The 25478-nt window shown below is 48.4% G+C and overlaps 1 protein-coding gene across 7 annotated transcripts in view; it reads right to left on the reverse strand.

Moving 5' to 3' along the window:
• CAMKK1 (calcium/calmodulin dependent protein kinase kinase 1) overlaps positions 1-25478 on the reverse strand; it is a 96554-nt gene that overhangs the window by 7891 nt on the left and 63185 nt on the right. For 6 of the 7 annotated variants that reach the window (XM_064395016.1, XM_064395014.1, XM_064395017.1 and 3 more), the window contains 6 exons: positions 14041-14240; positions 13338-13391; positions 12402-12475; positions 8207-8294; positions 6882-7010; positions 6482-6585 (listed from right to left, as the gene is read on the reverse strand). In XM_064395016.1, the coding sequence (XP_064251086.1) occupies positions 6482-6585; positions 6882-7010; positions 8207-8294; positions 12402-12475; positions 13338-13391; positions 14041-14240 (649 nt within the window). Of the gene's footprint in view, positions 1-6477; positions 6586-6881; positions 7011-8206; positions 8295-12401; positions 12476-13337; positions 13392-14040; positions 14241-25478 lie in introns of those variants that run through there. The other variant, XM_064395020.1, reaches the window with a different exon arrangement.

A 25478-nucleotide genomic window follows, 5' to 3' on the forward strand; every position in this document is an offset into this window, starting at 1 on the left:
TCCAGGGACAGCCACAGCTACTCTGGGCACCCTGTGCCAGGGCATTCTGTAGAACCTGCAAGGACAAGCCAGCTTGGCAGTGGAGTGTCAGTGCTGTTGCATGTGCCTGGAGCACACAGTGTTTGAGGGCTCTGGGGGTACTTCCAGGCTAGGAGCAACACAAAGTACACACAGGGCTAACCCAATTTTTGAAGAAACCAGAAATTATCAAAAATCATGTTCCCTTCTCCCTCCACTTTAGCAAAGCTCTGCAATAAACCTGACCTTGAACCCATGGACAGGGAAGGCTGAGGAACAGCCCTGCCTTCAGTGCCTGTCATCCTCCTCCTCAAATGACTGATCACCTCATTTAGCAGCAGGGGCTCTGTTCTGTGGCAGCTCAGCACAGCCCAGCTCCCTGTCTGCCACATCCTGCTGATCCTACTCCTGTCAGGGCTGTCTTCAGTGCTGTCCCAGCACTCTGAGCAGCCTCTGCCTCTCCAGACACCTCCATGTCAGGCTGAGAGGACCCTCAGGGTAGCAAACACCAGCCAGAAAGCTGGGGCTGCCTGTCAAGCAGCAGAGATGCAGTACCAGAGCTCCATGTCTGCACAGGAGCCAGGCTGCTGCTGAGAGGCCTGAGGCTGGATGGGAATCTCCAGTAAATAACTCTTGGTGAGAAATAAGACTCTATTTCTCCTACATTCTGTAAACCACAGGGGAGCAAAGCCTGGTTTTTGCAATTACCCAGGAGAGTGCATGGCTGTGGGGGGATCACAGCCACTGGGGATTCACACGAGTTTCGTGTCCCCTGAGGAGTGAGCCTCCCCACACTGCCCTCAAACACAGGAGCACAGGGCAGGGAGGGTGTGGGACACCCAGCACAGCACAAACACACACCCCTGGCAGGTGCTTAATTCCTCCAGGAGTCCCCATTCAGTGCAGGCTGCTTGAGTCCCTTCCTCCCTATAGAAATGCAGCAGCAGGAGGCAGTGGCACCACAGCACTCCCCATCTGCCTCTGCCTGCCTTCTCCCAGCTATTTTTGGAGAATCTCTGCAAGTCCTTTCTCACTCAGAGCAGGTGACATCCTGGCTCTGGCCCATCCATGTGTCTCAGAGCAATAAACCAGGCCAGACAGAGCCTCCAACGTGCTGGAGCTGCTCCCAAAGGCATTTAGAGATGTGTGGTTGTTTCCCAGTCTCTCAGCCCAGATCTTCCAGCCTGGCTGGAGGCTGTGTCCTGCCTACCTCTGGATCCTAGGACTTCCCACTGAGGTGTCTGTAAGCACCTCATCATGGTTTGCATTAATTAGCAGAATTAACCAGACCAACACTTCCTAGAAGAGTCTGTGCAAGTGGCTGAACAGGTGACCATGTTTTGATGAAGTCCTGGCTGGGGTGGTCACTTGGAGCAACCAATTTTGGTCTGCCCAGAGCCCTTCCAGTGCTGCAGCAGAGGCAAAAGGGAGTGGTGGAGTATCTGGAGCACAGATGGCTCCAGCCCTTTCTTTTGCATAACTACTAAATATTAAACTCAAATTCCAAAGCTCAGCCTTTCCCAAATTCTGTAGCTATTCCCTCTGCAAACGTGGGGCTGAGCACCACTTCCTGCTAAAACCCAGCTGGTTTTTTTTCACCCCTCCCTCCCTAAAAGCAGCTCAAAGAATCACAAATAGAAATAATAATAAAAAGTATACATAAACATTAGTGTCACACACACAGAATGACTGCAGTAAAACTGCTCCTACAGGAAGGAAGGATGGAGCCAATGCTCTCACTACCACACAAATCACACAGGCTCAGGAGGGGACGCAGGTTTCTACAGCACCCAGGGGAAACACAGACATGGAATTACCTTAAAGATGGATGCAAGTATACAGATGTGTTTAAGAGGAATCTGTCCCTGAGAGCAAAACAATGAGACAAAGGAAGAAAGTGATCATGAAGACAATGGCAGCAGGTGAAGGAGCTTGCATTTCTGTGCCTGTCCAGCCTAGAGTGCAGAGTGGAATGGGGATGGAACATCAGCCACCTTCACCTAAGGACAGATGAGGACAGGCACTGGTAGCACTGGAACAAACCCACTCCAGCCCTTACCACTGCTGAAAGCTGCAGATGGCTCCCAGCACACTGCAGTCATGTTATTTTGTGTCCAGCTGTGCTGCCCTGGCACCTCTGGGCTTTTGTATCCCTTGTGCAATGGGCAGAGCCCCAGGAGCACTGGACCCCTCACTGCTGGTGGTGGATTATTCCAGAGGAAAATCCTGTGCCACAGCCCTGTGAGGACACCCACCTGCATGTGGGGCATGGCTCTTCCCACAAAACATTTAGTTCTGTATTTGGGAGGAGCTGTTTCTGCTCAGAGACCTGGGCCAGCCACTTTTTTACCTCCTTTTCCCCCTTGGCTTCCTTATGCCTAACCCACATGGACAATATGGCCCTAAGGGCAGTGACCCTTCTGGTCTCTTTTTGGGAAGATTGGAAACAGGGTAGGCTTTTTAAATACCAAGTGATCCCCCAAAGAGGAGCTGACAACCACATTTCGTCAACAGTATTAGCAGCCATAATGGGAAAGTAAATTGGGTCTGTCAAAACACAGCAATTAATTTGATAGGTAGTACTTGCAATAAATGAGAGCAATAAAATGTGGTGAAACCAGGGCTGACTCAGTCAGGAAAAATGTGGAGAAGGCAGAAGAAATACAGCAAACACTGCTACCAGAAATCCAGAACTTAGCTGTGAATGCTGAACTGGGCTTAAAAAATACTCTGGAGCTGGAAAATTAGAAAATATCAGTTGCTTCTGCAGCCACCATTAATGATGGGCTTGAACCTGGCCACAGTCTGCAGGATCTGTAAGACTCCATGAATCACTGCCTCTCCTGGGAGATCCTGCAGGAAAGGCAGGATGCAGTGACACCTGGCACTGCCCAGCTGACAGGGAGGTGACAGCTGGCAGCTCTCACACCATTCTAGGTGTGCAAAACAACGACTGCTAAATGGGGCATCATCCTTTTAGTTCCCCTCCACCTGCTGAGTGTGTCTGCACTGAACATCTGCCTTTTAAACTGCTCAGTGCTGATAAACAGAGCAATAAATAACAGCCAGGAGAGGATTCACTTCTTCCAGGTCCAAAGAGTGCTAAAAAAACATTCTGTCCTCCCAGTATTGACTTCAGAACTGTTTCACATCAGTGGTGTCTTAATGGTGTCCTCTAAAGGCATCCAGGCCACAGCAGGAAAGCCCTGCTGCTACCACAGATATCTGCCCAGAGCATTTCCAGGGACAGAGCCCAGCATGCTGTGTGGGTAATGCAGGGAGAAATTACAAAAAGATTCAGCCACATGATTTACTTTCCTCCTCTCCAAATCCCAAAGAGTGAGCTTGAAGGACAGCTCCATTTTAAGAGTCATCAATTAGGCATCAAATAGCAGAAAGCTCTGGTACCAGAGCTCAGCTCACTGCCAGAGGATTTCCTACAGTGTATCCTCAGAAATGGCACAGATGTTAGATACTTGAAGCAGCAGTGAGGGGGGCTCTGGCAATTTCACATGCAGCCTAATTAAATAGATTGAATGTGAAATTGGAGAATTCTAATTGCTTTCCTTTTTTTTCTTCTGTAGAAACACAACAAGTTATTTTCTACCTACAACTAGAAGGAGATGCAGTGTTACAAAATCTGACTTATGTCCCTCTGAAGACCCTGCCACTGGGACAAGGAGCTCTGTGCAGGAGAGCTTGGCAATGTGTGGTTCATTTTTTTCTCAGTTCCTCCAGGGCAGCCACATGTCCAGAGCACAGTGATGGCTGCAGGCACTGCTTTTCTGGCAGGTCCCAGTTTTGTGGTCCCTGTCCAGCTACAAGCATGATGGACATGCAGAAACTCTCTGCAGAACCTTACTACAATATTACCAACTCCTGTATGATCCTAAAGCTTTACAGAAATCCAGACTCACTTGAAACTTATTTTAACACAGCTCTAATCATAACATTGGCACTTTATATGTGTAGCAAGGGTGGTTTTTCCAGGGAACAAGCAATATGAATTAAGAAGTGGATGAGCTTGGTGTCTACTCTGTTTGCCCCTGAGGAAATAACACTGTCATCAAGAGATAACTCACTGAACAATGAATATTTCCCATTTAGTTGTGGTTCACTTGAGATTAACGTCATTAGATCCAACACATTTATTTAAATTTGAAGTTATTTTCATTAGATTCAGTCAGTAAAACGTTTTCCAAAGTTTGAAATAATATTAATCCATATGCCTTAAAAGGAGCATCCCTGCTGTGGTGTTTAATATACAGCACCATTTGTTAGAGAGACTTGGCAAGTATCTTTCTTTTGAACAACAGTTTTGAGATGGGTTCTCAAAGCTCCAGTTGTGCATGAAATAATTTAGGATTAAGTCATTTGTTACTGCCAAAAATTGGCACTGATGGCATGAGACTGAGAAATTAAGCACAGGGATTGGTGCAGTGGAGAACTGGCACATTCATATTGACTTTGGATATTTCTAAGTGCTCACACAGCTGGGCAGAGGCCAGCCCAGCATGGCTGCAGCTCCTTCCCTGGCCTGGCATTGGAAGGCCACCAGACACAGCAGCACAAGAGTGGAAATGACACACTGCTTTGAAAATAAACCTTTCAGTCTGTACAAGGAGTCTGAAAACACACAGGACCAGAATGAGCTGAGACAGGGAAAGATGCTGGGTTTCAATGAACTGAAAAAAATCTCAGTAGCAACTTTAAAATGGAGACAAAAGTGAGGCTTAGAGCTCATCTTGAAAGCCTAAGAATATTTTATAAAGGACAGGACATTGATATTGTGGCTGATCAGTAGTTTCACAGCTATCTGAGATCAAATGATCTTTGGTTTTGTGCAGATACTAAAGCCCCCAGCTCCAGGCAGGAACCAGCATCAAGGGTCAAGGAGTTTTCCCACCACCTGGGTGAGTTTTCAAGCACCTCAAATGAAGGTAGAAGGGAACAGGTCCCTTTCAGAAACAGGCCTAGGGTTACCACCCTGAAATATTAGTTCGGGCAGGGTTTGAAAAGAAAGTCTGCCTTGCTCCAAGTTACCTGTCTGGGACAGTGGGAAGAATAAAACACATTTTTCTTCAAATTTAGTAAATGTTTCCCCATTTCAGAGCAATGCAATGCAGTCACCAGGAATGATAGTGAAGATGTGAGTAGGGACATGTGTCCAATTAGCAATAACTAATTTGGAAGGCATTGAGTGAAGAAACAAATCAGGGCAAATCCCTTGTGCTAAGAGCTGTGACTGCCATGCTGCAGATGTGTCCCACAGCAGCACTCATGAGCAGGGTGTTTAAATGGTGTCTGGCCATGGACAGCAAGACAAAGTCTTCATTAAGTCTCCAATGCTCAGCTGGGGACCTAGAACATGATCATCCTTAATTGAGCTGAGCCCTGAAATCCCCATACACCTGTGAGAGACAGAGAGAGACTTCTATAACTGTGTTATCAATAGTGCAGTGAGGTTCAGCACACCCTCCTGGGAGTCTGCTAGGAATGGGACTGGGATTCTGGGTGGAAAAGAATCATTTTGGGACAGCACAGCTTTGTTGTCAGCCACAGCCTTATAGAGCCTGTGGGGTGAGAACTTTATTTCAATAAAAATTGTCCCAGATCAGGCTACTGGTCTAGCTGTTATTTACTGGACTGATGGCCCAGAATCCTGGCTCTGAAAGGAATCAGTGACAAAAATGAAGGAGAAAGAGTAAGAACCAAGCAAAGGACAGAAGAATTCTCTCCCCATCCCTGTACACACCATCATGGTTAAAAACTGCTGATGAATCTATTAGTCATCAAGATCTCTATTCCCTTTTTAATCCCAATATAGTAATTCATGCCCAATCTCCAAAGTATCCCCTTGTAATGTGTTCCACTATTTCATTAACTGGCAAAAAATTGTGTGAAAAAACACTGTATGTGTTCTCAAGTGAAAAAGCAATTTCAAAGTTCTGTTTTGTCTGACCATGATGTCTCTGACCAGACTTGGGCCCCAGAACCCAGATCAAATCCCATAACCTCATTTTGTGTTTAAAAACCAACATAAACTGCTTATTTGGTACCATTTCTGTGGTCCATAGAAAGGAGAGAAGAACTAAACTCTCCAATATATATCCAAACTAGACCCTAATTAAACTTATTTCACCTTAGCAATCTCTAATGGATCTTTGATCATCAGAATTATAAACTAACAGGTGAAAAACAGACTCAAGTTTAGCACCTTACAAGTTTAGCAAAGAAAAATCCATCTTACAGAGAGAAGTGTACCTATAAAAGAGTTTTTAGGCTGCAGCAGTACACTGCACTTCAGTCTGACAGGACTTGAGGTAGATTTTGTCTCCAGTGTTTGATGCAGAAGGGAGTTTTGTCTTTAAACGCTACAGAAGAGATTTGCAAAGTGCCTTCCCCACCCTCCCTCACCACAGGAGGAGGCCCTGGCCGTGCTGCAGGTGCTGTAGGTACCTACATCAGCAGGTTCCCTGGAGCAGACATGGATCTCTCCTCCCTCCTCGTCTGGACCTCAAAGGGGTTCCCAAAGGAGCGTTTCCTCAGCATGGCCTTCACCAGGATCTTCGAGGAAGAGAACACAGCAGTGAGAACAGCAGGACTGGCTCCTGGAAGCCAGTTCAAAGCAGGAACAACAGCTTCTTTAATAATTCAGCTGACATTTTACAACAAAGAGCACGAAGCAAAGCTGTTGGAGAGAGCCAGGCTGCTGCAGCAGTCAGGCACAAGAAGTTCCCACCGTGTCAAACTGCTGAGATTTCAGGCCAGGAACACACATGTCCCCTCTCCAAACCTCCTCCAGCAGCTGAAGGCTTCAGCCCAGCCCCCTGCTCAAAGGATGTGGTGTGTTTCACACATACCACAGCTGGCAGGCTGGGGATGGTCTTCACAGAGTTCTTGACCTCCTCCTCGGTGACCTCCACCACGGAGCAGTGCTCCTCCTCCAGCGGCAGCGGCTCCGCGCCGCCCCGGCTCAGCCAGGGGTGCACCTGCAGGGGACACACAGCTCTGGGCTGCCACAGAAACGGGGCACAGGCCCCACTGCTGTCACTACTGCTCCCTCTCCCACTGCCAGAGGTGGCTTTTAACGAGCTCCCTTGGAAATGGCTGCAGTCTGGCTCAGTGCTGTCACACCTGCTGCCACCCACCAGCACCACGGCACCCCTGAATCAAGTTTGAAACACTTTGACAACCTGAGTTATCTGGAGCATTTTCATTCTTTGTCTTGTATGCAGGAGAGCAAAGCCCCCTTTTCTTGCTGCCTCTCATGGGATGGTTTCTTGGCTGGGAGCAGGAGGAAAGCCCTGTCTGAGCACAGAGCCCAGCCTGACACATCCTCTGTCAGAGTCCAAGGCAAGTTCCCAGGGACACCAGCCAGGGACAAGAACCAGCTCTGCTCTTCTACCCACGGGGTCTCACAGTGTGCCTGCAAGAGCTGTCAAGTGAAATCCCATAAATACAGCTCCAAACCTGCCTTTGGCCTCCTGGGCATGGAGGGAAGGGATGTCACAATTTTTTCCTGAAGCTCAGCCTTTCTAATGTCAGCTTTGGTGGCAATACTGGTGTTGGCCTGGGACAAAGCAAAGCAGAGCTCGCCCTGTAGAGCATGCTGATGGATCCCTATGGAAATTTTGAGATCCTCCAGCAGGTCTAAAGCCTTGGTGAGGGGTGACAGGAGGACAGCAAGCCCACACAAACCCAGAATGAAACCACAACCTGTGAAGCATTGTGTTCTGCCAGGCCTGTTCATTCTTTCTATTATTAAACAACTCCCAAATAATGGTGATAGAAAAAAATGTGCTGCCTTGAGGCCACTGGCCACACAAGGACCAGAGGAGGAACACACATCCAGTTCCTGGAGTGCAAATCCAACACTCCAGCCCAGGCTCTGCAGCTAGCAGTTCCCCTGACAATGTTGATTCTCCCAGGGATTCACTGAGATCAGCCAGCTTTTGAGCAGTTTTCATTTAAATAAGCAAACAAGAAAGCTTTTGTCAATATTCCCTGAGCAAGAAGCAGTACTGGAGCTGTGGCTGCAAAATGAGTGCTCTCCTTCTCCAAGGGAGGGTGCTAGAGACAGCTCCCAGAACAAACACTGGGGACAGCTCTGCCTTATTAGAAGGTACCAAATGACATAAAATCAGCTGAGACTAAAAGCTCTAATTTCAATTAGATAATATCTTACCTTTATTTCAGGGACTGTTATCCTTGTTTCTGGATTTTTATCGAGCATGCGCAGTATCAGCTCCTTCAGCTCGTCACTTATCTGTGCTCTGTGTGAAGAAAACAGCAGCACACACAGTTAACAAGGGAGTTGTAAATGCAGCAATGCACAGTTCTTACTGCAGGTACCTGGTACAGAATCTGCTCTGCTCAGGAGGTATTTTCTCTGCAAAGCTGGCTTGGAAAAAAGGAAGGCACCAGAGTCACTGCTGCAGGGCTTGGCTATCCTGTCTTGGTTATCCTGTTCTGCCCCCTAACACAGCAGCACACGCCCCAAATGCAGGATGAGGGATCAGGTGAAGGGGCCTAAGGACATTCTTGAAAACTGCACTACACAAGGGAATTTCTGAGGGGAGATTTGGAACGACAAAGTGCTCCTGAGTGCAGAACTGGAGTTGAACTCTGTGAATCAAGAGGGGCACAGCTTGATTTGCTGAACTTTGCAGCATGAGAAACTGTATGCTGGATAGAACACCCCCATCTGACATCCGAGTCCCCAGCTAAGCTTCCAGGTTGTGATATTTAAATTGCTTCCAGAACAGAGATTGCAGGCAGCCTGTAACTCAGTATCCCCTACCTGCAAAGCTCAGCCTTGGGGTAACAACAGGAGGGAATGAACAAATGCAAATAAGAGAAATATATCTAAATTTTAACACTATTTCCAAGATGTAAATGTGAGAGCACCTGAACCCAGAAGCCACTCTGTTGACATGGAGCCCTTGGTCCTGCAGCCCAAAGGCTGCCATGACTCCTGTGGTTAATGATGCAGGAGATGCCTTTAAAACGCACAGGATCTGAATGATCAAAGTGCTGCTGCAGTAAAATGCCAGCATGTGACTGAATTGTATTAGGCAGCTGAAAGTCTGTGTCACAAATGACTCCAGAAGAATTGTGCTTCTTCATGGAGATGGAACTTAGCAGCACAAAATGTCACTCCCCAGGAAGGCTGGATTTGAGACTGAAAACAAGAGTGAGCACCAGGTGCTGTGCCCACCTCTGCAGAGAAGGGAATAAACTATCACAAACCAAAATGCAAACCACATCACAGCAAGGGATATTTCAGTCTGATGAAAACAGAGCTGCTGTTTAATAATTCATGAATATTTTATTGGGACCTTGGCTATGAGATCTTTACAAACAACCACAAGGAAATGCTGCTTGTTCAGAGGCAAAAAGGGGGTTCAGTTTGAAGTCTGAACACTTAGAGTTGCATCAAGGCTCTGCTGTACACAGGCAGTAGAGCCCAGACAAGGGGAAGAACAGGATGAGCCCTCAGAGATTTGGGTGGTAATTTCAGTTGGAATGGAAAGAACGGTGCTGCTGTTGAGATGAGCTCCAGAGGAACAGCCATGGGCACTGTCAGTGCATTTAGCAGCTCAGAATGAGCAGGTTCCTTCCAGACACCACACTGATGCAGGTGAGATGGCATTTTAAAAAATACTTTAAATCAGTTCTGTGCCAAAGTGTCAACAGCTTTTCTCAAAATAAAATAAATGGAATATAAAATCACTTAGCATTTCTGGGCACCAGACTGATTTCTACACAACACAGGATTGAAGTCCTAGGGAAAAGCCCCATCAACAGGATCACCAGGTGTCAGGTGGGTTATGGCCAGGTAACAGATCACATCACCCTGTCTCTGGTTTCCCTTCTCTGCAGTCTGCAGCAGTGTGAGCACTGTGCCTGGTGGCATTTTTCCTTTGAAAAGCCTGCACTGTCTGGGATTTCTCACAGCCATAGTCGTGTAAGAGCTCTCAGGGAGATGCCAAGCACAGAGCTCAGCATCCATTCAGGAGGGTTGCCAGCACCCAGATCACTTTACAGGGTGCCTGCAGGTCAGGGAACATTGTCCTGGGCTTCACCAGGAGGGACGAGGCAGAGCTGCTGGCTCTGCTGACACATTTGAAGAGAAACTTCAGCCTGCTTTTTAGTGATGCCAGGATCCTCAGGATGTGAGCTAAGCCCATTTACCTCATGTCACGCCAAGGACTCTGTGACATGAATGAGAACTCCAGTGCCATAAATATTTATCCTGGTGTCTCTAAGGGAAGGGACAGGATGGTGACACTGGTACAGTCAGATCCATCTGTCCTAAAGGTTGTCAGGAAACAGGCAATGAGTTTCCATGGGCACTCTGCAAACAGGAATGTGTCTTTTGTAGCCATGGTGAAATAAATTGAAACCAAAATACTTCTCACTATAGAGAGGTGCTAATTCTGTGGGAGGTCAGGGTGGATCCACTCCAGTGAATTCCATGTCTCTCTGGCTGCCTCTAACAAATAGATGTGGTTTGGACAGCTGTCAACACCTAGTAACCCTCAGCTCCTCCAACAACCTAATCAGGGGGGCAGCTTTTTTTAGACTGGGAGAACAGGTCACTGAGGAATCCACATAAATCATGCAGCCCAATTATGGCTGAAAGAAATGCCTGAATGAAGGAACAGATCTCAGCACAACCTAGTTAGCCCATTAAATGTTAATAACTTACTGCAGAGGCAGATGGGAACAGTCACTTATAAGCTGACTGCTAACCCAAATACATGGTGGCTGAGGGAGGGGTGGGAGTTTTGCCAGCCCTGAGCAAGGGAAAAACTGCCAGGGGAACATAAACAGGTTTGGGGCTTTTTTGGCTGCAGTGCTGTCAAGACAAAGTCCTGTTCCAACTGCAGGTGGACACACAGCAGTGGAGCATGACCAGCCTTTGTGCTCCTAAAGCCTCAACTCAGTCACCTGGGCCTGCCAGAGTTGCTCTTTGCCCACACTGGGGTCTGTGTGTACCCTAAATGTGGCTGAGCCCCAGCCCTTGGAGCTGCAGGTGCTGTGCAGGCTCCAGCTGGGCAGAGCTGCCTGCAGTGGCTGTGGCTCCTGTCAGTGCAGGGTAATTAATGCAGCCCAGGTGTCTAAAAGAGGCCACCCTGAGCATCCATTCCTTTCTGTGGAATCAGAAGAAGTCTGGGACAGTCAAGGTATAGGCCCAGCCCTTTACTGTAATGTGAAAATTCAGTGAGCATCTCACAGAAGTCTTGCCTTGCCGTAGATGTTGGATACATGCACATACCCAGGCTGCCTCACAACATCCCTCCCTGCCTCTCCAATACCACACATTAGAGTTTTCATTTGTGCTTGCTCCAAATCAAGTCATTTAATTGATACATTTTTATTGGAATGAACAATTAGGTCAAGAATTCTTTGCCTGACTACTCTGTGGATTTGGGAGGGAAAACAAAGAGTCCATCTCTGGCTAATTAATCTGTCAGGAACCAGGGGAAACAAACTCTTCACCAGCAGGAAGTCACCAAAGGCCAGAAGCTGGAGGAAATGCTGAGGAGTGGCCAACACTTGAAGCTCCAGGAATGGTGACCAGGGAGTGTCACCCTCCTGCCACACTCTGACCATGATCTCTTACAGCTCAGTACTGAGCCTGCACTGCTCAATGCCAGGGGAGGGGCCTTGGCTTGTCCCCTGCCCTGCTGAGGACACGCTGTCACCACAGCTGCCCTTCCCACCTGAGCACCCCAGCACTGCACTGTGCCCCACGGGGCTCCCCTCCCTGACCAAAGCAAGACCCTCAGTAGATCACAGGTGAATTAATTCCTGGTTTTTCCACAACTGCCAAGTTTTTTCCTCTCTGCCAGTGCGGAAGACAGACCCATGTTTGTCCTGGGGTGTGCTGGAGGAGTGGGAATTGCTGAGCTGTGGTTGCACATCTCAGGCCAAGCATGCTTCCATCAGACAGGCCCTGCTCCAAGGCAAGGCCACAGCAGAGGGATGTGTTTACCTAGAGCTTTATCACCAAATTGTTTTTGAAAATGAGTACATTAAATCATTCTGGTGGCTGCTGCAGGGGGAGAGAGAAAACCCCAACCAAACCATGCATCTCCAGAATCAGTAGGTGGGGCAGAACTTCTGAGATCCTGGAATCCCCTCATTTCCAAAGAACCATTTCCTTTAGTCCCTGTCTGCACAGCAAGGACAGAGGAGGAGCAGAAGCACTCTGAACACCTCAACACCAGCACAAAACCCACGTGAAGGACCCAGGAGAACACGGAGCACCTCACCCACCCATGTCCATCCCCCCCTGGTGACCACTGTGCCACACAGAGAATAATGCTGAACACTGAACTTAATTTTACAGCAGCTGAGTAAAGTTTACTCACTCTTCTGGGAACTCCACAGGCTTGGTCTTGATCCTATTATGAAGACCCAGAATATATTCATCTATAAAAGGGCACTGTAAAACAAACAAAGAGATTTTCCAGTAGTCCAAGATCCTGGCATCACTCAGGCATTTGTCATTCATGTAACACCAAGTACAACCTCTGCACTCCCTGGATTTTACACAGAGATGGAAATATATTAAATCTCCCCACACACAATAAATTGATTCATTCCTTATTAAAAAAAATAAATTCAGAAGAACAGCAGAGGCATCTGGGAAATACAGAACTGGACTGGAATAGCCTTCTTCACCCAGCCTGCCAGGTGACCATGAACTGCCTCTGTCACCTCCCCAGGCCACTTCCCACCCAGTGCCTGTGGGGGGGATCTGCAGAGGGCAGAGGTTCAGAGGCTGCTCACACCTCCTCTTTGCTCATCCTGGGACAGCAGGGGTGGCACATGGGGCTTCTGGTCACAGGGGAGGGAAAGGCCATGACAGGACATGGGGTGTGCAGAAGGCAGCACTGGAGAGCTGCCTCTGCCAAACTGGACCCCCCATCAGTCCCAACTCAGCTCTGGCAGCCAGAGCTTCCTGTATGTTGGATCCCAAAGTACTGCAGAAGTTTGGGATCAATCCTGTACCTCTATCCACACTCTGGCTCATTTCTAAATGCAGGAAATGTGGATAAACTCCCCACAAACTGCTGGTGGTGCTGCTGATGCTGCTCTGGGTTTGTAGCTCTACACTCAGGGCCCAGTGCTGGAAATGATCCTTTCCAAAGATCACAGCCTCAGCCCCTTCTGAGCTGCAGGGGGGGGTTTGAACTTACAGAAGGCAGGTCTTTGTTTCTAATATTTGCCTTTATTTGGAAAGGAATGAGTCAAAAGGCAGGCAGACAGTGCAGTGCAGGGCTCCAGCACTGAAAGCAGCTTACCTTCCCATAAACAAAGCAGTACAGGGTGATTCCCATGGCCCACACATCCAGGGCCTGAAAGAGAGCATGAACAGAGAGTAAAGGAGAGGCAACACAGATAACCTGAGTAAGCTGGATTTTCCCAGCAATTCAGAAAACACTCTTTTTATGGATCTAACATTTCTATGTCATGTTGAAGTTGGGCTCCTAAGGGCAGCTCTTGCACACCTGAGGAGTGAGGGCTGGGCATTGCTCCCTTGCCCCACTGAGACCAGCAAGCAGCCCCTCCTTACAGGAAATTGCACCACTCAGGGCTGAACTTCAAAAGTTTTCCAGATTAAAAAAAATCCCTATTAGGCCCTATCCCTCTGTCTGCATCAGCACCCTTGGCAGTGCCTGTCACTTCCAGGAAATCAAGGAATGACCTTGGTGCTCAGCAGCCCTCTGTGCCTTTTGATTATTTTGGGAGGGAATCAAAGGCTTCCTCCTTTCCCTTGGGGCAGGGAAAGGGCTCTAGCATGGCTCCTGCCTAGCAGGGATCCTCAGCAAAGTGTCTGCCCACTGCACAGAACCACCAACGTGAGCTTTGCCTGGACTGAGAGAATTAGAGCTTCAGTTGTACTGAATAACAGCCCCAATTTGTACCACAGTCAGCATGCAGGTGTGGCACCCCCTTTGTGCCATGCCTGGGGGTCCTGGGAGCCCCCTGTGAGCAGAGACCTACCTTTCCACTGAAACTTTTGCCAGTCTGTGAGATGGCCTCAGGTGCCATGAAGGCTGGTGTCCCTGCTGTGCTGGAAAGCTGGGCATCATTCCCTTCAAACTGATTGCTGACACCAAAATCAGCAATTTTGACGTGGCCATCATCTCCTAAGAGCAGGTTGGAAGGCTTGATGTCCCTGTGGATGATCTTCTGGTAGTGCACTGAAAAACACCCAAAAAAGGAGGCAGAATTGGCAGGGCAGCCAACACACCCAGGGGAAACCTTTCCAGGAGGGGAAAATAAAGGTGCAAGCTCAGGCACCACACTCCCAGCTGCTGCTGGAGATGGAATATAATGGTTCCTACAGCCATTCCTTTTTGGTGCCTCACTGGGGCACAATTCTCAGAAATAGATCTAGGAATTATGCAAAGAAAAGACATAAACTCGGGGACAGCTCAGCCAGAGGGAACAAACAATATGTCACCATCATATTTTCTGGAAAAGTCCTTTCGCCAGGATGTCTCTCCTGGGAAGCTGAGAAGCCTCAGAGAAAAAGGAAAACAATATTATCCCATTTGCTTCTCCTGTGTTTTGCTGCTTTGGGATGTGGTTGGAGATTGCTTCATTGGCTGCATGTGAATTGTTTTTACTGATTGGCCAATCACAGCCAGGCTGTGTCAGACTCTGGGAGGAGTCACGAGTTTTCATTATTATCTTTCAGCCTTCTGTCTGTATCCTTTCTGTATTCTTTAGTATAGTTTAGCATAGTTTTACTATAGCATTCTTTAATGTCATATAATAACATGAAATAATAAATTAGCCTTCTAAGAACATGGAGTCAGATTCATTCCTTCCCCCTCCATCTGGGGAACCCTGAAAATACCACACCAGTGCTGTTGGAGAAGGAAACCACTCAAATCCTGCAGACTTGCTTGGCCGCATCACACCAGCTGATGGGCTGGGCCACCTGCTCTCTTACAGGTTTGTGGGACCCAAATGAAGAGGTTCACTTTTAGTTTATTTATTTTGCAACTGCAGTGCTGTGAAGCTGATCAAAAGGGGCAGAACCACAGGTAGGATGAAACAGGTGACAAGCAGCTGAGTGCCAGGTTCAGCCAACAGCTCAGAAATCAGTGGGCATTTCCAGCTCAAAAGGTGGAATAATGGAGCTCCAAGGTTGGAGCAAGCACCAGCACCCCAAAGAGGCACTCTTTATTTAGTTAAACCTCTCAATGGAGCCCACAAATAGAGAAACAACCTCACCTTGCTTTGCATCACCCCAAACCCCACCCTGGCCCACCAGCCCAGCCATGCCACCACTCCTGCAGCCAGAGCTGTGGCCAGACCTGGCCCTTCATTCCATGAGGCTCCAGCCAAGGCTGCAGCTCTGTCCCACTCCATGAGGGCACCAGCTGAAGTGCTTGTACATCCAACATGAAACAAACCCTTGCAGAGAGCTTGGAGCCTGAGGTGCACTGAAAACAACAACAAAACCCCCTCTCTTGTGCAATATTGCAGTTGAAAGACATTTCCAGGCCACTGAGTGAAGCAGGGAGTTGTAGGCTGATTTCTCAGGAACTCAGAGAACTTGAAAAATAAAAAAAACCACCAACTTTCAGAACATGAAATGACCCCAAAAGCAGAACTGTAGAAAACCCAGGAGACTTTACTGAAGGAGGAGGAGGAAATCCTCTAATCCTGCCCTCCCCAGAGGACCAGGACCCCCTGGCCTCCCTCCTCCCCTGGCTCCAGCCACTGTTTTCACATTTCCTTCTTGCCAACAGAGCATGTTTGTTTTTATACCTCCATGAGCACTTTTCATATCTCCTAGGAAGTACACGTTGGGTGGAGGAAAATGCTGGTCTAACCCTTTCCTGCTTTGCAAACCTGACTGCACAGTGCCACAAAGGCAGCCTGCCCTATGGAGCATCCCAGTTTGTGCTTTGGGACCAAAAATGAACAAACTTCATTTAAATTTCTGCTCTTTTTAAACCAACTTTCCAGCAGGCCACACTTGGGGAGGGGAGATCACACTTGTAGGTATCTTTTTTCTGCAAGGCCCTCTCCTCAGTTTAAAGCACTATTGGGGGATGCTGTCCTTGGCACATTAAAGAGCTGTTCTGGAGATCCAGCAGACAAAACCTTGCTGGAGAGCACCAGTGCTTAGATCTTCTTCCAGATGTGCACCAACTGCATGGCCAGGCTGTGATGGAGGCAGTCAGTGATAACACCCTGCCTAGACAGCCAGGATAAACACCCAAACCCTGCAACAACAGTAATTAGGAAGAAACATCTGCTCAGCAGCAGAGCTGGTGGCAAGCTGACATTTCATTATGGTAATATAGGGAGAGCAAATAAGGGTGAGGGGAGAGTGAAGTTTTCCCTCAAGAGATGATGAGCTGCCTTTCAGGCAGGTGTCTGCTGTCATGCCTGATACCACAGGGCTAAGATTCCCAAAGCCTCTAAAAAAACCCAAAACAAATATAGATCATATGAGAACATCCCTGGAGATTGCCAGAATATGAAAATTTAAATGTGAAAATTAAGGCAAGCAAGTACTCCAGGCTTTTTATTGTTTCTTCCTTATAGGAAAGTAAAAAATCACAAACAAAATAAAACCACAAAGCATTTTCTCTCTCATATAACTGTGTATTTTGTAGAGTACATTCCCTGCCTCTGCACCATCTAATGAAAGCTGAGGAACACTGTGGGCAGTTTTCCAGCTGCTAGTCCCCAGCAGGTCTGGACACTGCTGACTGCTGGGCACAGAAACAAAGAACAAAGAAATTAGAAACACATCCTCTGCAAAAATAAAAGCCATCAAACAATGGCTCATTTGGCCAATGAATATTTGAGTTTCCAGGTGAGAACATTACAGTTCTGACAGTCTGACCTTGGGTGCTCACAGGAGGGACTGAGCACAAGAGCCTGCAGGGCTGAGGAGCCCAGGAGTGAGCCTGGCCTCTGGAATGTCACACCTGGCATCCATTTAAAATAACACCAGACTGGGGTGGGAAGGGGACAGATGCAGAGGGGAGGGGGCTGGGAGCAGTGTCTCACCCACACACTGTGAGTGACAGCCACCAGAGTCTCCTGCCAGCTGGATGAAAGAGTTCTGCTCTCTCCAAATGCCCTTCTCTGCCCAGCCTTGAGAGAGCAAAGAGCCATCCATGGAGGGAGGACAGGGGACTGAGCAGCAGCTGGTGTAAATGAACATCACAGCCACAGAAACTGAAAGAGCAAGTGCTCACATCTGTCAAGAAATGATTTGGTGTGGAGCTGCTAACTTGATGAAGGAAACCTGAAATCTCTGCTCTGCTCTGAAGAAACATAACTTGAAGTCCCAGCCTGCCAGCTGCTGTGGGCATCCTCCTCTGCACAGCTTTCCAAAATTGGCTTTGGGCTTCAAAATGCACAGACCTCTCCCCTGCTGTGCTGTGCCTTGCCACTGGGACAGCTCAGCACAATGGAGAGTAAAATATTCCCCCCAGATGGTTCCCAAGTCTGCCTGTGGGCAATAGACAAAAGCTGGTTTGTTTGGGAGCTGCAGGACTGCTCACCCGCACAACACCAACACAACTGAGCCTGGAAAAACTTCCCAACCCACCAACTGCTGCTGCCAGTGCAGATCTCTTGCAGATACACACTGCAGGGAGAAAGGCAGGGATCAGTTAATTCAGCAGGAGTGGCCAAGGCTGCCTGGACATGCCTGCAGTGACACAGATCACTGCCCCAGGAGCCCAGGGACAGAGCTGCCTTGGGGGACAGGTGCTGGCTCAGCCAGCAGGATCTGCATCTCCAGCACAGCACACAGAGGAAAGGATGGTGTTATCCCTGCAGAACTCCAGAGGGAGTGTAGAGCATCTTGGAAATCAAAGCCTGCCATTAATGACACCTTCAGACTGTTAATGACTGCACAGAAGGGACAAGGAGCCACCCGAAGGGGAGCAGGGGACAGCCACAGCCAGTCTAACACAACCACCAGCATAAATTAACCCTCTCATTTCACCATCCTGCAGCATTTGGGAGCAAGCTTCATCCTCTGTAGATTTAAGACCAGCAGGTGGGAAAGGCACTCTTGTCAGGATTCATTCACTGAAGCCAGGACCAGAGGTCCAAGAAACAAAACACTTGTCCTGTCCCATCCCTGAGCAGGGATGCATCAGGCTCAGCAAAGAAGGAAAAGCACTTTCAACATGCAAATAAAACCCCTAAATGTGCTTCAAACAAACATAACCAAAATAATGATCTGTATGGCTGCACTTAAACGTGCTCCATGAGAGTCTGGGGATTTTTCTTGTTTTAGACCAATTCATGGCCTCCCCTTAGCTCCCTTCATGGGCAATGGGCCTGTGGCTCTGACAGCCTGGTCAGAGGGAGAAAAAGCCAGATAAACTTTCCCAGGAATTGTGCTGGAGAGTTTGAGAAGACTGAGACAAAGAATCAAAAACAATCTTGCAGCTGGTGTTTTCAACAGTGGTTTCTCATAAGGTGTTACCAAAGGGTGGTTCCTAATTAACCAGAGGGTAACAGGTGTTATTAAGAACCAATCAGGTTCTGGGTGAACAGTGTTGCTTATAAATATAGGGAGACTGTAATAAAGCAAGCTTTTTATGCCTTCTCAAACTCCCCTGAACAGTTCCTGGGGAAGTTTATCTGGCTTTCCCTCTCTGACCAGGGTGTTGCAACCTGGGACCCCTAAGCTGAATCCATGCCTTTGAGAGAGCTTCCAGCTACTCTGTGCCCTGCTCAAAGTGCAAGGCTCTGGGCTTCTAGCTTGCCACAGTACAGAAAGAGCCACAAAGCAGAAAGAAACTGCTCAGACCCAGCCCAGCCAGGGGGATGTGGCTGCTTGGGAAGGACCATTCCATTGGTGCTGCCCTTCAGGTCATGCACAAGGCCCCACCAACAGCTGAAAACCACTGATTCCATGCAAATGCACCTGCCTGCACCCCTCCCCAGGTTAAAATCAATGCTGAGCTGCCCAGGCAGAGCACCTTGCTGCTTTGGCAAACTGATAAAATGGCTCCACGTGTTGCTTTTACCTGGAAAAGGATTTGCTCTTAAAGCAGGGGTCAGCAGCTCACCAGAGTGACTTCTCTGGGCTCCAAAGCACCCTGCACTTTCTGTGCTGCCAGACCACTGCAGGGCATGGATTGGTATTTCTTCATAATGAAAATGAAACCACCTAAGACATCACAGAGCCCTCAGGACAAAGTCTGATTATGCAGCTCTCTGTTAAATTTGGTTTTATTAGGCCCATTCTTCATTGCAGTGGAAGGGTAACACTATTTCAGGCCTATTTGCATCTGGATAACAATCCCATGGATTCCTAGAACATCATCCAGGAAAAGGATGATGTTCTAGGAATGTGCTAGAAATCCTTATTTGTTAATCCTCACAGCCACCCCATGAACAGCAGGCAGGGCAGGTGAGTGTCTGTGCACTACATTTTACACAACTTGTGTTTGCAAGCCTGACCAGGGATAGCTGAAGTTGGATTTAGTCAAGACCCAGAGCTCCAGGGTGCTCAGAAACAAGGAAATGATGCTAAAAGTCTGGCCTGTCTCCTGAACTTGGGCATTGCCTAAAACCAGCCTGCTGAAGGCTGATGCTGTGGGGATGCAACCTCAAAGGAGGATTCAGAGCTCTGGGGGTGTGAGCAGTCCTTGGGAAAGGAGCATCCTTCCCCAGCCCCTCCTGATTTCAGACACAGCTCTAGCAGACAGGCTGCACCTACAAAACCCTGTACTTGGGTGTTCAGTGAAAAAAATGCCTAAAATTAAAGGTCTTCCTGAAAATCTGGCTTTTTAGGGCTTTTCTTTTTTTTTTTTTTTTTTTGTTTCTTCACTACCATGTGTTTGAACTGAGTTGGCAACAGCAGCCAGCTGTGGTCCAGTAGATGGGGCTGGAGAAAAGGGAGGATTCTGGAGAAGCTCTCTGCTGCTGGGCCAGCTGGTTCCTGTCTGTACACTCTTATCTGGGTCTCCACAGTTCTGCCATTGCCTCCCTGCTCCTTAGCAAAGCCCTGCTGAGCACATCATTCCTTTCTGCTCAGTCCTAGGTGGGACAAAAGAGTCATTTAACCAACACTCCTCACTCCAGACCCCACAGGCTATCCCAGGACTTTCCCTTTCACTCAGAGGAAAATGCCTGGGAACTGTCTGCCAACAAATCCACTAACAGGGAGTGAAGAGCCAGAGGGAGCACAGATAGAAGGGGTAGAAAGAAGTCTTGTTCCTTAGTCCTTTTAGAAAAGGTGCTTTTCACTGCATTCCCCTCTGGAAATCTTGGAGATCCAGCAGGGTACCACAAACTTGCTAAAAGCTCATTTAGAAATGATACATATAAAACTTTGCAATGCACTGACACATCCTGCTATTTACTGAGGCCAGTGCTGAATTCTGCTTGATTAAAACCAGAATCCCATTCCCATTCAAGGACAAAAGCAATCCATATGGTGCTACTGCAGAGCCTGCTTAGTATTGCTCTCACATTGGCCCTGTAGCAAAGAAATGATTTAACACCCTCCCAAGGAAACTGCTGCACCACCATCCAGAGCTCAAAGCAGATGGCTGCTCATCCCCAGTGCTCTGCTGGGGACAGGAGTGACAAGGGGAACACCCCATGCCATGCCCAGCTCCCTGCAGGGGCAGGGGAGGAGCCCAGCTCTGGTGTTGTCACCTCTCTCCACTCCTTTGCTGCTCTCTTGCTGTATCCATTAAGCCTCTGCCAGCTGAATAAGCTGCTGAAGCCCAGGTTTTGCACCCTCAGCACTGCCCAGCCCTTTGGAACAGCTCATCTTGCCCCTGTGCTCCATTTCAGCTCCTGGCAGAGGTGGGGTGGATGCTGCCAGCAGGAACCAACAGGGAAAGAGGGACAGGAAACCTTGTGAAAGGCTGTCCCTGTGCACCTGTGCTCCAGCCCAGCTGAGCACAGCCCTGTCCCCTGTGCCCTGTCCCAGGGGAGTGCAGAGCTCCCTGCCAGGGCTGCACCCACGCCCCAGTGCCCCAGGGGAGCAGGGCACAGCAGGTACAAAACAACCTGCACAGGCTGTGCCAGGGCTGTCCTAACCCTGAGCAGCCACAGAACTGCATCAAACAACAAAAATAAAACTGCCTGATCTTAAGAGGCTCCAGCACACCTCTCTGATCTCCTCCATCAGCTAATTACTCTCACTCTTGTACAGTCCTTATCGATCAGTATCAGCAACACTTGCTGCTCATGAAAGGGTTTTTTGTTTGGTTGTTATCAGCTAAGGAGAGCTTGTTGGCATGTGATAAAGCACAAGCCAGCCTCTCTTCTCCTGGTGGTGTCATTTATAATACCCAGAGCCTTGCAGCTGTAGCTCTCACCTCAACTTTCTCTGTTTGAGGAGCTCCAAACTTGTACAGGCAGGAGCAGAGAAGAGGCAGGTTCCCATTTCCCACATGGGAGCAAGCAGCTTGCTGGCAGCCACAGAGAGCAGGCAGCAGCTCCACCACAGACTCACATCCCAGCTCTGCTGGCCCACACCAGCCTGAGGAACTCAGCTCTGCCAAGAGCCAAACCAGACCAAACCATCTACACCCCTGATGCCTTCGTGCACCCACCCTGCACTAGATGCTCTTCCGAAGACACAAGCCTGTGTTGGCTCATTTGCTTAAATTTCCTTTAAGATAATGGAAATTAAGTATTGATAACCAAGTTTCTTATCTCAGAAAAGCCAGCTTTGAAAAGCCAGAGCCTTTGTTCAGGCTGCAGGCTCAGCATGCAGGTTCCTGGGTCACTGCAGCTCTCACTGCAGAGACACTGCTGGAAAGGGAATTTCCCAGTGGCTTTAGCTGCATGTCATTACCCTCCCTTCAACCCCACAGCTCAGAGGAGAGACCAAAACTGCCCCCCCTTAGTCAGTCACAGGAGGAGCACACCAGGTTTTTACAGAAAATGCAGGAAATAAGGTTTTCTCTTCTTCAGCCAGGCTGACAGAAACTGTTTTAGCTTCTCGTGACTGGAATACTGAGCTGGCAGCTCCAGAGCAGCAGGGACAGTCACTCTGCTTCATCTGCACTGTGCAAGTCAGCAGGTTTTCCCCTGGGCCACACTTGTGTGTGCTCTGCACTGTCTGCTCCTGGCCAGTGTCACTGCCAGGCTCCTGCCTAGACAGCCCTTTTGTCTGCTTATTCTTACTCCATACTCAGGAAGGAATGAAACTTCTTAATGAAGATTCTTGCTAAATGAAGATTCTCATGTCCTAGCCCTAAAATCAAACTGGGATACCTAGCTGGCATATCCCTCATGCCTGCTGATGAAGCATGATGACCATTTCCTATGCAGCACACACATTTCTGCTGAGTATCTCTATGAAAGCAAAGTTTGCCTTATTAGAAGGGAGTTTGAAGTTTAAATAACCCCAGCCAAGCACTACTAGAGGGGAGTTACAAGTGGAAAGGGTGGCAACTGCACATATCCCTAACTGACAGAGATGCTTAAGCACATGCTTCAGTTAATGACATGAATAATCCAGCAAACTTTCCCACCCAAAGTGGTGTTGTCACCTCTCTCTGCTGTTTTGCTGCTCTCTTGCTGCACTCATTAAGCCTCTGCCACTTGGATAAGTTGCTGAAGCCCGAAGTTTTGCACCCTCAGCAGTGCCCAGCCCTTTGGAAGAGCTCAGCCTCCCCTGTGCTCCATTTCAGCTCCTGGCAGAGGCAGTGGTGTGTGTCCTGCCCCTGAGCACTCTGGAATTACCACTCTGCTGGTACTCACACAGACACCCCAGCTCCTGAGGGCTGACCAGGGCCAGCAGTACTGGGGAAGTCTTGAAAAGGGGAGCAGAACCACTTTCCTGTGAAGGGCCATTTCCCCAGGAGCCCAGGGGTAGTTTGTGGTGCCAGGACAACTCCTGACACCCCACACACCCTGGGCCAGGCTGGGACAGGAGAACTGAACCAGAGCACATCAATCAGTGATACCACCATGCCTGAACTCCAAATGCATTCCCAGCCCTGCAGGGGCCAGAGGAAAGGAAACTCAGCCACGGGCAGATCTCCCTGACTCTCAGACCTTGAACAAGGCTGGGACTGTGCTTGTGTCAAGTGCACTCCTGGTACTGAGCACACTAAGCCCAGCCTAAAGCAGCTGGCAGCTCTGTGCCATTGCCTGGATCAGGGAGCTCCTGGCTCTCCCCAGGGCTCTGTCCCAGCCTCCCACCATGCCTAAGCCAGGCTTCCCACCCAGCTCTCATCACCTGGACCACTGCCTCTCTCCAAACCTCCCCTCTTCAGGAGGCTCACCCCAGGCAAACTCCATGGAAAACCAGTGAGCCCAGTCCCCACAGACACACAGTGGTCACAGCCCACAGGCCACCACCAGGGAGTTAAAAGCTCAGCCCACATCTCCCACCAGCTTGGCTCCCCTTCCTGCTCACCATTAGCAGCTCGCAGGCTCCAACAGGAATCCAGGCTGCAGCTTCCAGCCTCATAAAACCCAACCAACAGTGGTGCATTTGCTGCTATGATGACTGTGAGCTTCAAGCAGCTGCATGGTTATTGAGCCTCCCAAATTGCACAACAATTATGGATGCTTACATTGAAATTACCTTGCAATCTCTGGATTGCCTGGCAACACTTTTCCTTCAGCATGCACAAACAGTGCACTTTTCCTCTTAATTATATAATAATTGCCATGCATTTTCCCAGCAGTTTAGAGAGAACACCATTTTTAACTTTCATTTGCTAATAAAATAAGTGGTTACTCAATGGTCCAAAACAAAGCATCCTATTGTTCCTGTTGCTGGGAGTGCTTGGGCATCCTATAATTTATTGTTGAGTTTCACTCTCTCTGCTTAAGACTACCCACACATTGCTGGGGGGTTTTTTTCTGTGTACTAAATTCAAAGTTTCCTCTGAGCAGGAACTGTTCCTGCAGCAGCATCCAGCACAGCAGAGCTTGACTCTCCCAGCTGAGGCACACAGGCTCTGCTGCAACCTGAATGCTAATGGGAGTGTAAAAAGCTGCATCTTCATCCTTCAAGCTCTACTCAAAGGCAGTCTTGAGATTCTCATTCATATATTAACTGCTACCAACTTTATGGGGTGACCTGACTAATTTTGGCAGCACCTGGAAGCTTTTGGACTGTCAGACTTGCAAACACCGATTTTATTCCCTGCTGGCTTTAGACAGAAAATGAGGTGGTGCTGCATTTCAATGTGGAGAGGGACTGAGACCCTCAAACCACGTTCCTCTGCCTCAGCAAGGCCCATCATGCTGAGACTTCTTCTCTCTCAGTGGTTGAGAGTGAGTAATTCCTTCTGGTTTAAACTGGCTACCTATTATTTTGTTTGCTATCCAGTAGGTATTGTGTTTTTAGAGACAGAAAATATTCACTTCCTGTCCAGCAATTCCCTGGCACTTAAGAATTTTATAAGCCTCTGCCATTGCATCCCTTCCCAAGGTAATTTTCCAGTCTTAAGAGCTTTGGTCATACCTCTGTACCTAAGATATTCCAGGAGCATCCTGATCATCCTCCTTGCAGTTCTAGGGAGTTCTGTTTTTAAGACAGGCTGAGCCAACTTGCACATAATATTCAGGATACTCCTTGTCTGTACCTAAGAGCTCTTAGAGATCCAAATAACTGCACAATAACATTTTCTACTTTCTTCTTTCTTTCTTTCATTCCCCAAATCTTGTTAGCCTTGTTGAATGTCACTAAGTAATGGGCTGGCATTTTCAAGAGAAGTATCAGAACAAAGCCTGAGTGAGAAGAGATAATTTAGAGCCCATCACATTGTATGTATTTTCAGTGCTGTTTCTCCCCCTCATGCATTACCCTGCAGTCAGAAACATGAATTTTTACTGTCATTTTATCATGCCATCACTTGCTATCATGGCATTTTCCTGCCAGTCTTCCCAGTCAGTTCTAACAACAATCCTGAATAACTCAGTGCCATCACCAATCTCTTGTTGTTCTCTACCCTTTTCCTGGTCATTTAGGAATACACTGAACAACCCAGGCCACATTATGGGTTCCTGTTTAACTGTACTGGTGACTTTTCTCAGTTGTGAAAGCTGTATTCCAACTTTCTTGATTGTCCAGTTATTAACCCACAGGAGCCCATCCAACCTAGGAGCTGCTTTATGAGCTACTGTTAATGGAGCTAATCAAATGCTGTTTGGCAAATGAAACACAAGGCAGTAACAGCATCACCTTATCTACATATTTGCTGTCTCCTCCAGACAGACAGGAGTCACTGAGATGGGCTCTCACAGGGGTGGGCAGGGACAGACAGACAGGGAGTTAGTCAGAAGGGCTCTCACAGGGGTGGACAAGGACAGACATCCTCCCTGTGCTGCTCACCACTCTGCCATGGCCAGTGCTTGTCCTGCTAAGCCAGAGACAGGGATTTGTTCCAGCTGAACCTGACTGGCTGAATCCATGGCACTGCAAACACCCATTTTTGGGCTCTGCCTTCAAAGAC

Source organism: Passer domesticus, chromosome 19 (genome assembly GCF_036417665.1).
Source record: "Passer domesticus isolate bPasDom1 chromosome 19, bPasDom1.hap1, whole genome shotgun sequence".
In the NCBI taxonomy this organism is placed as follows: Eukaryota; Metazoa; Chordata; class Aves; order Passeriformes; family Passeridae; genus Passer; species Passer domesticus.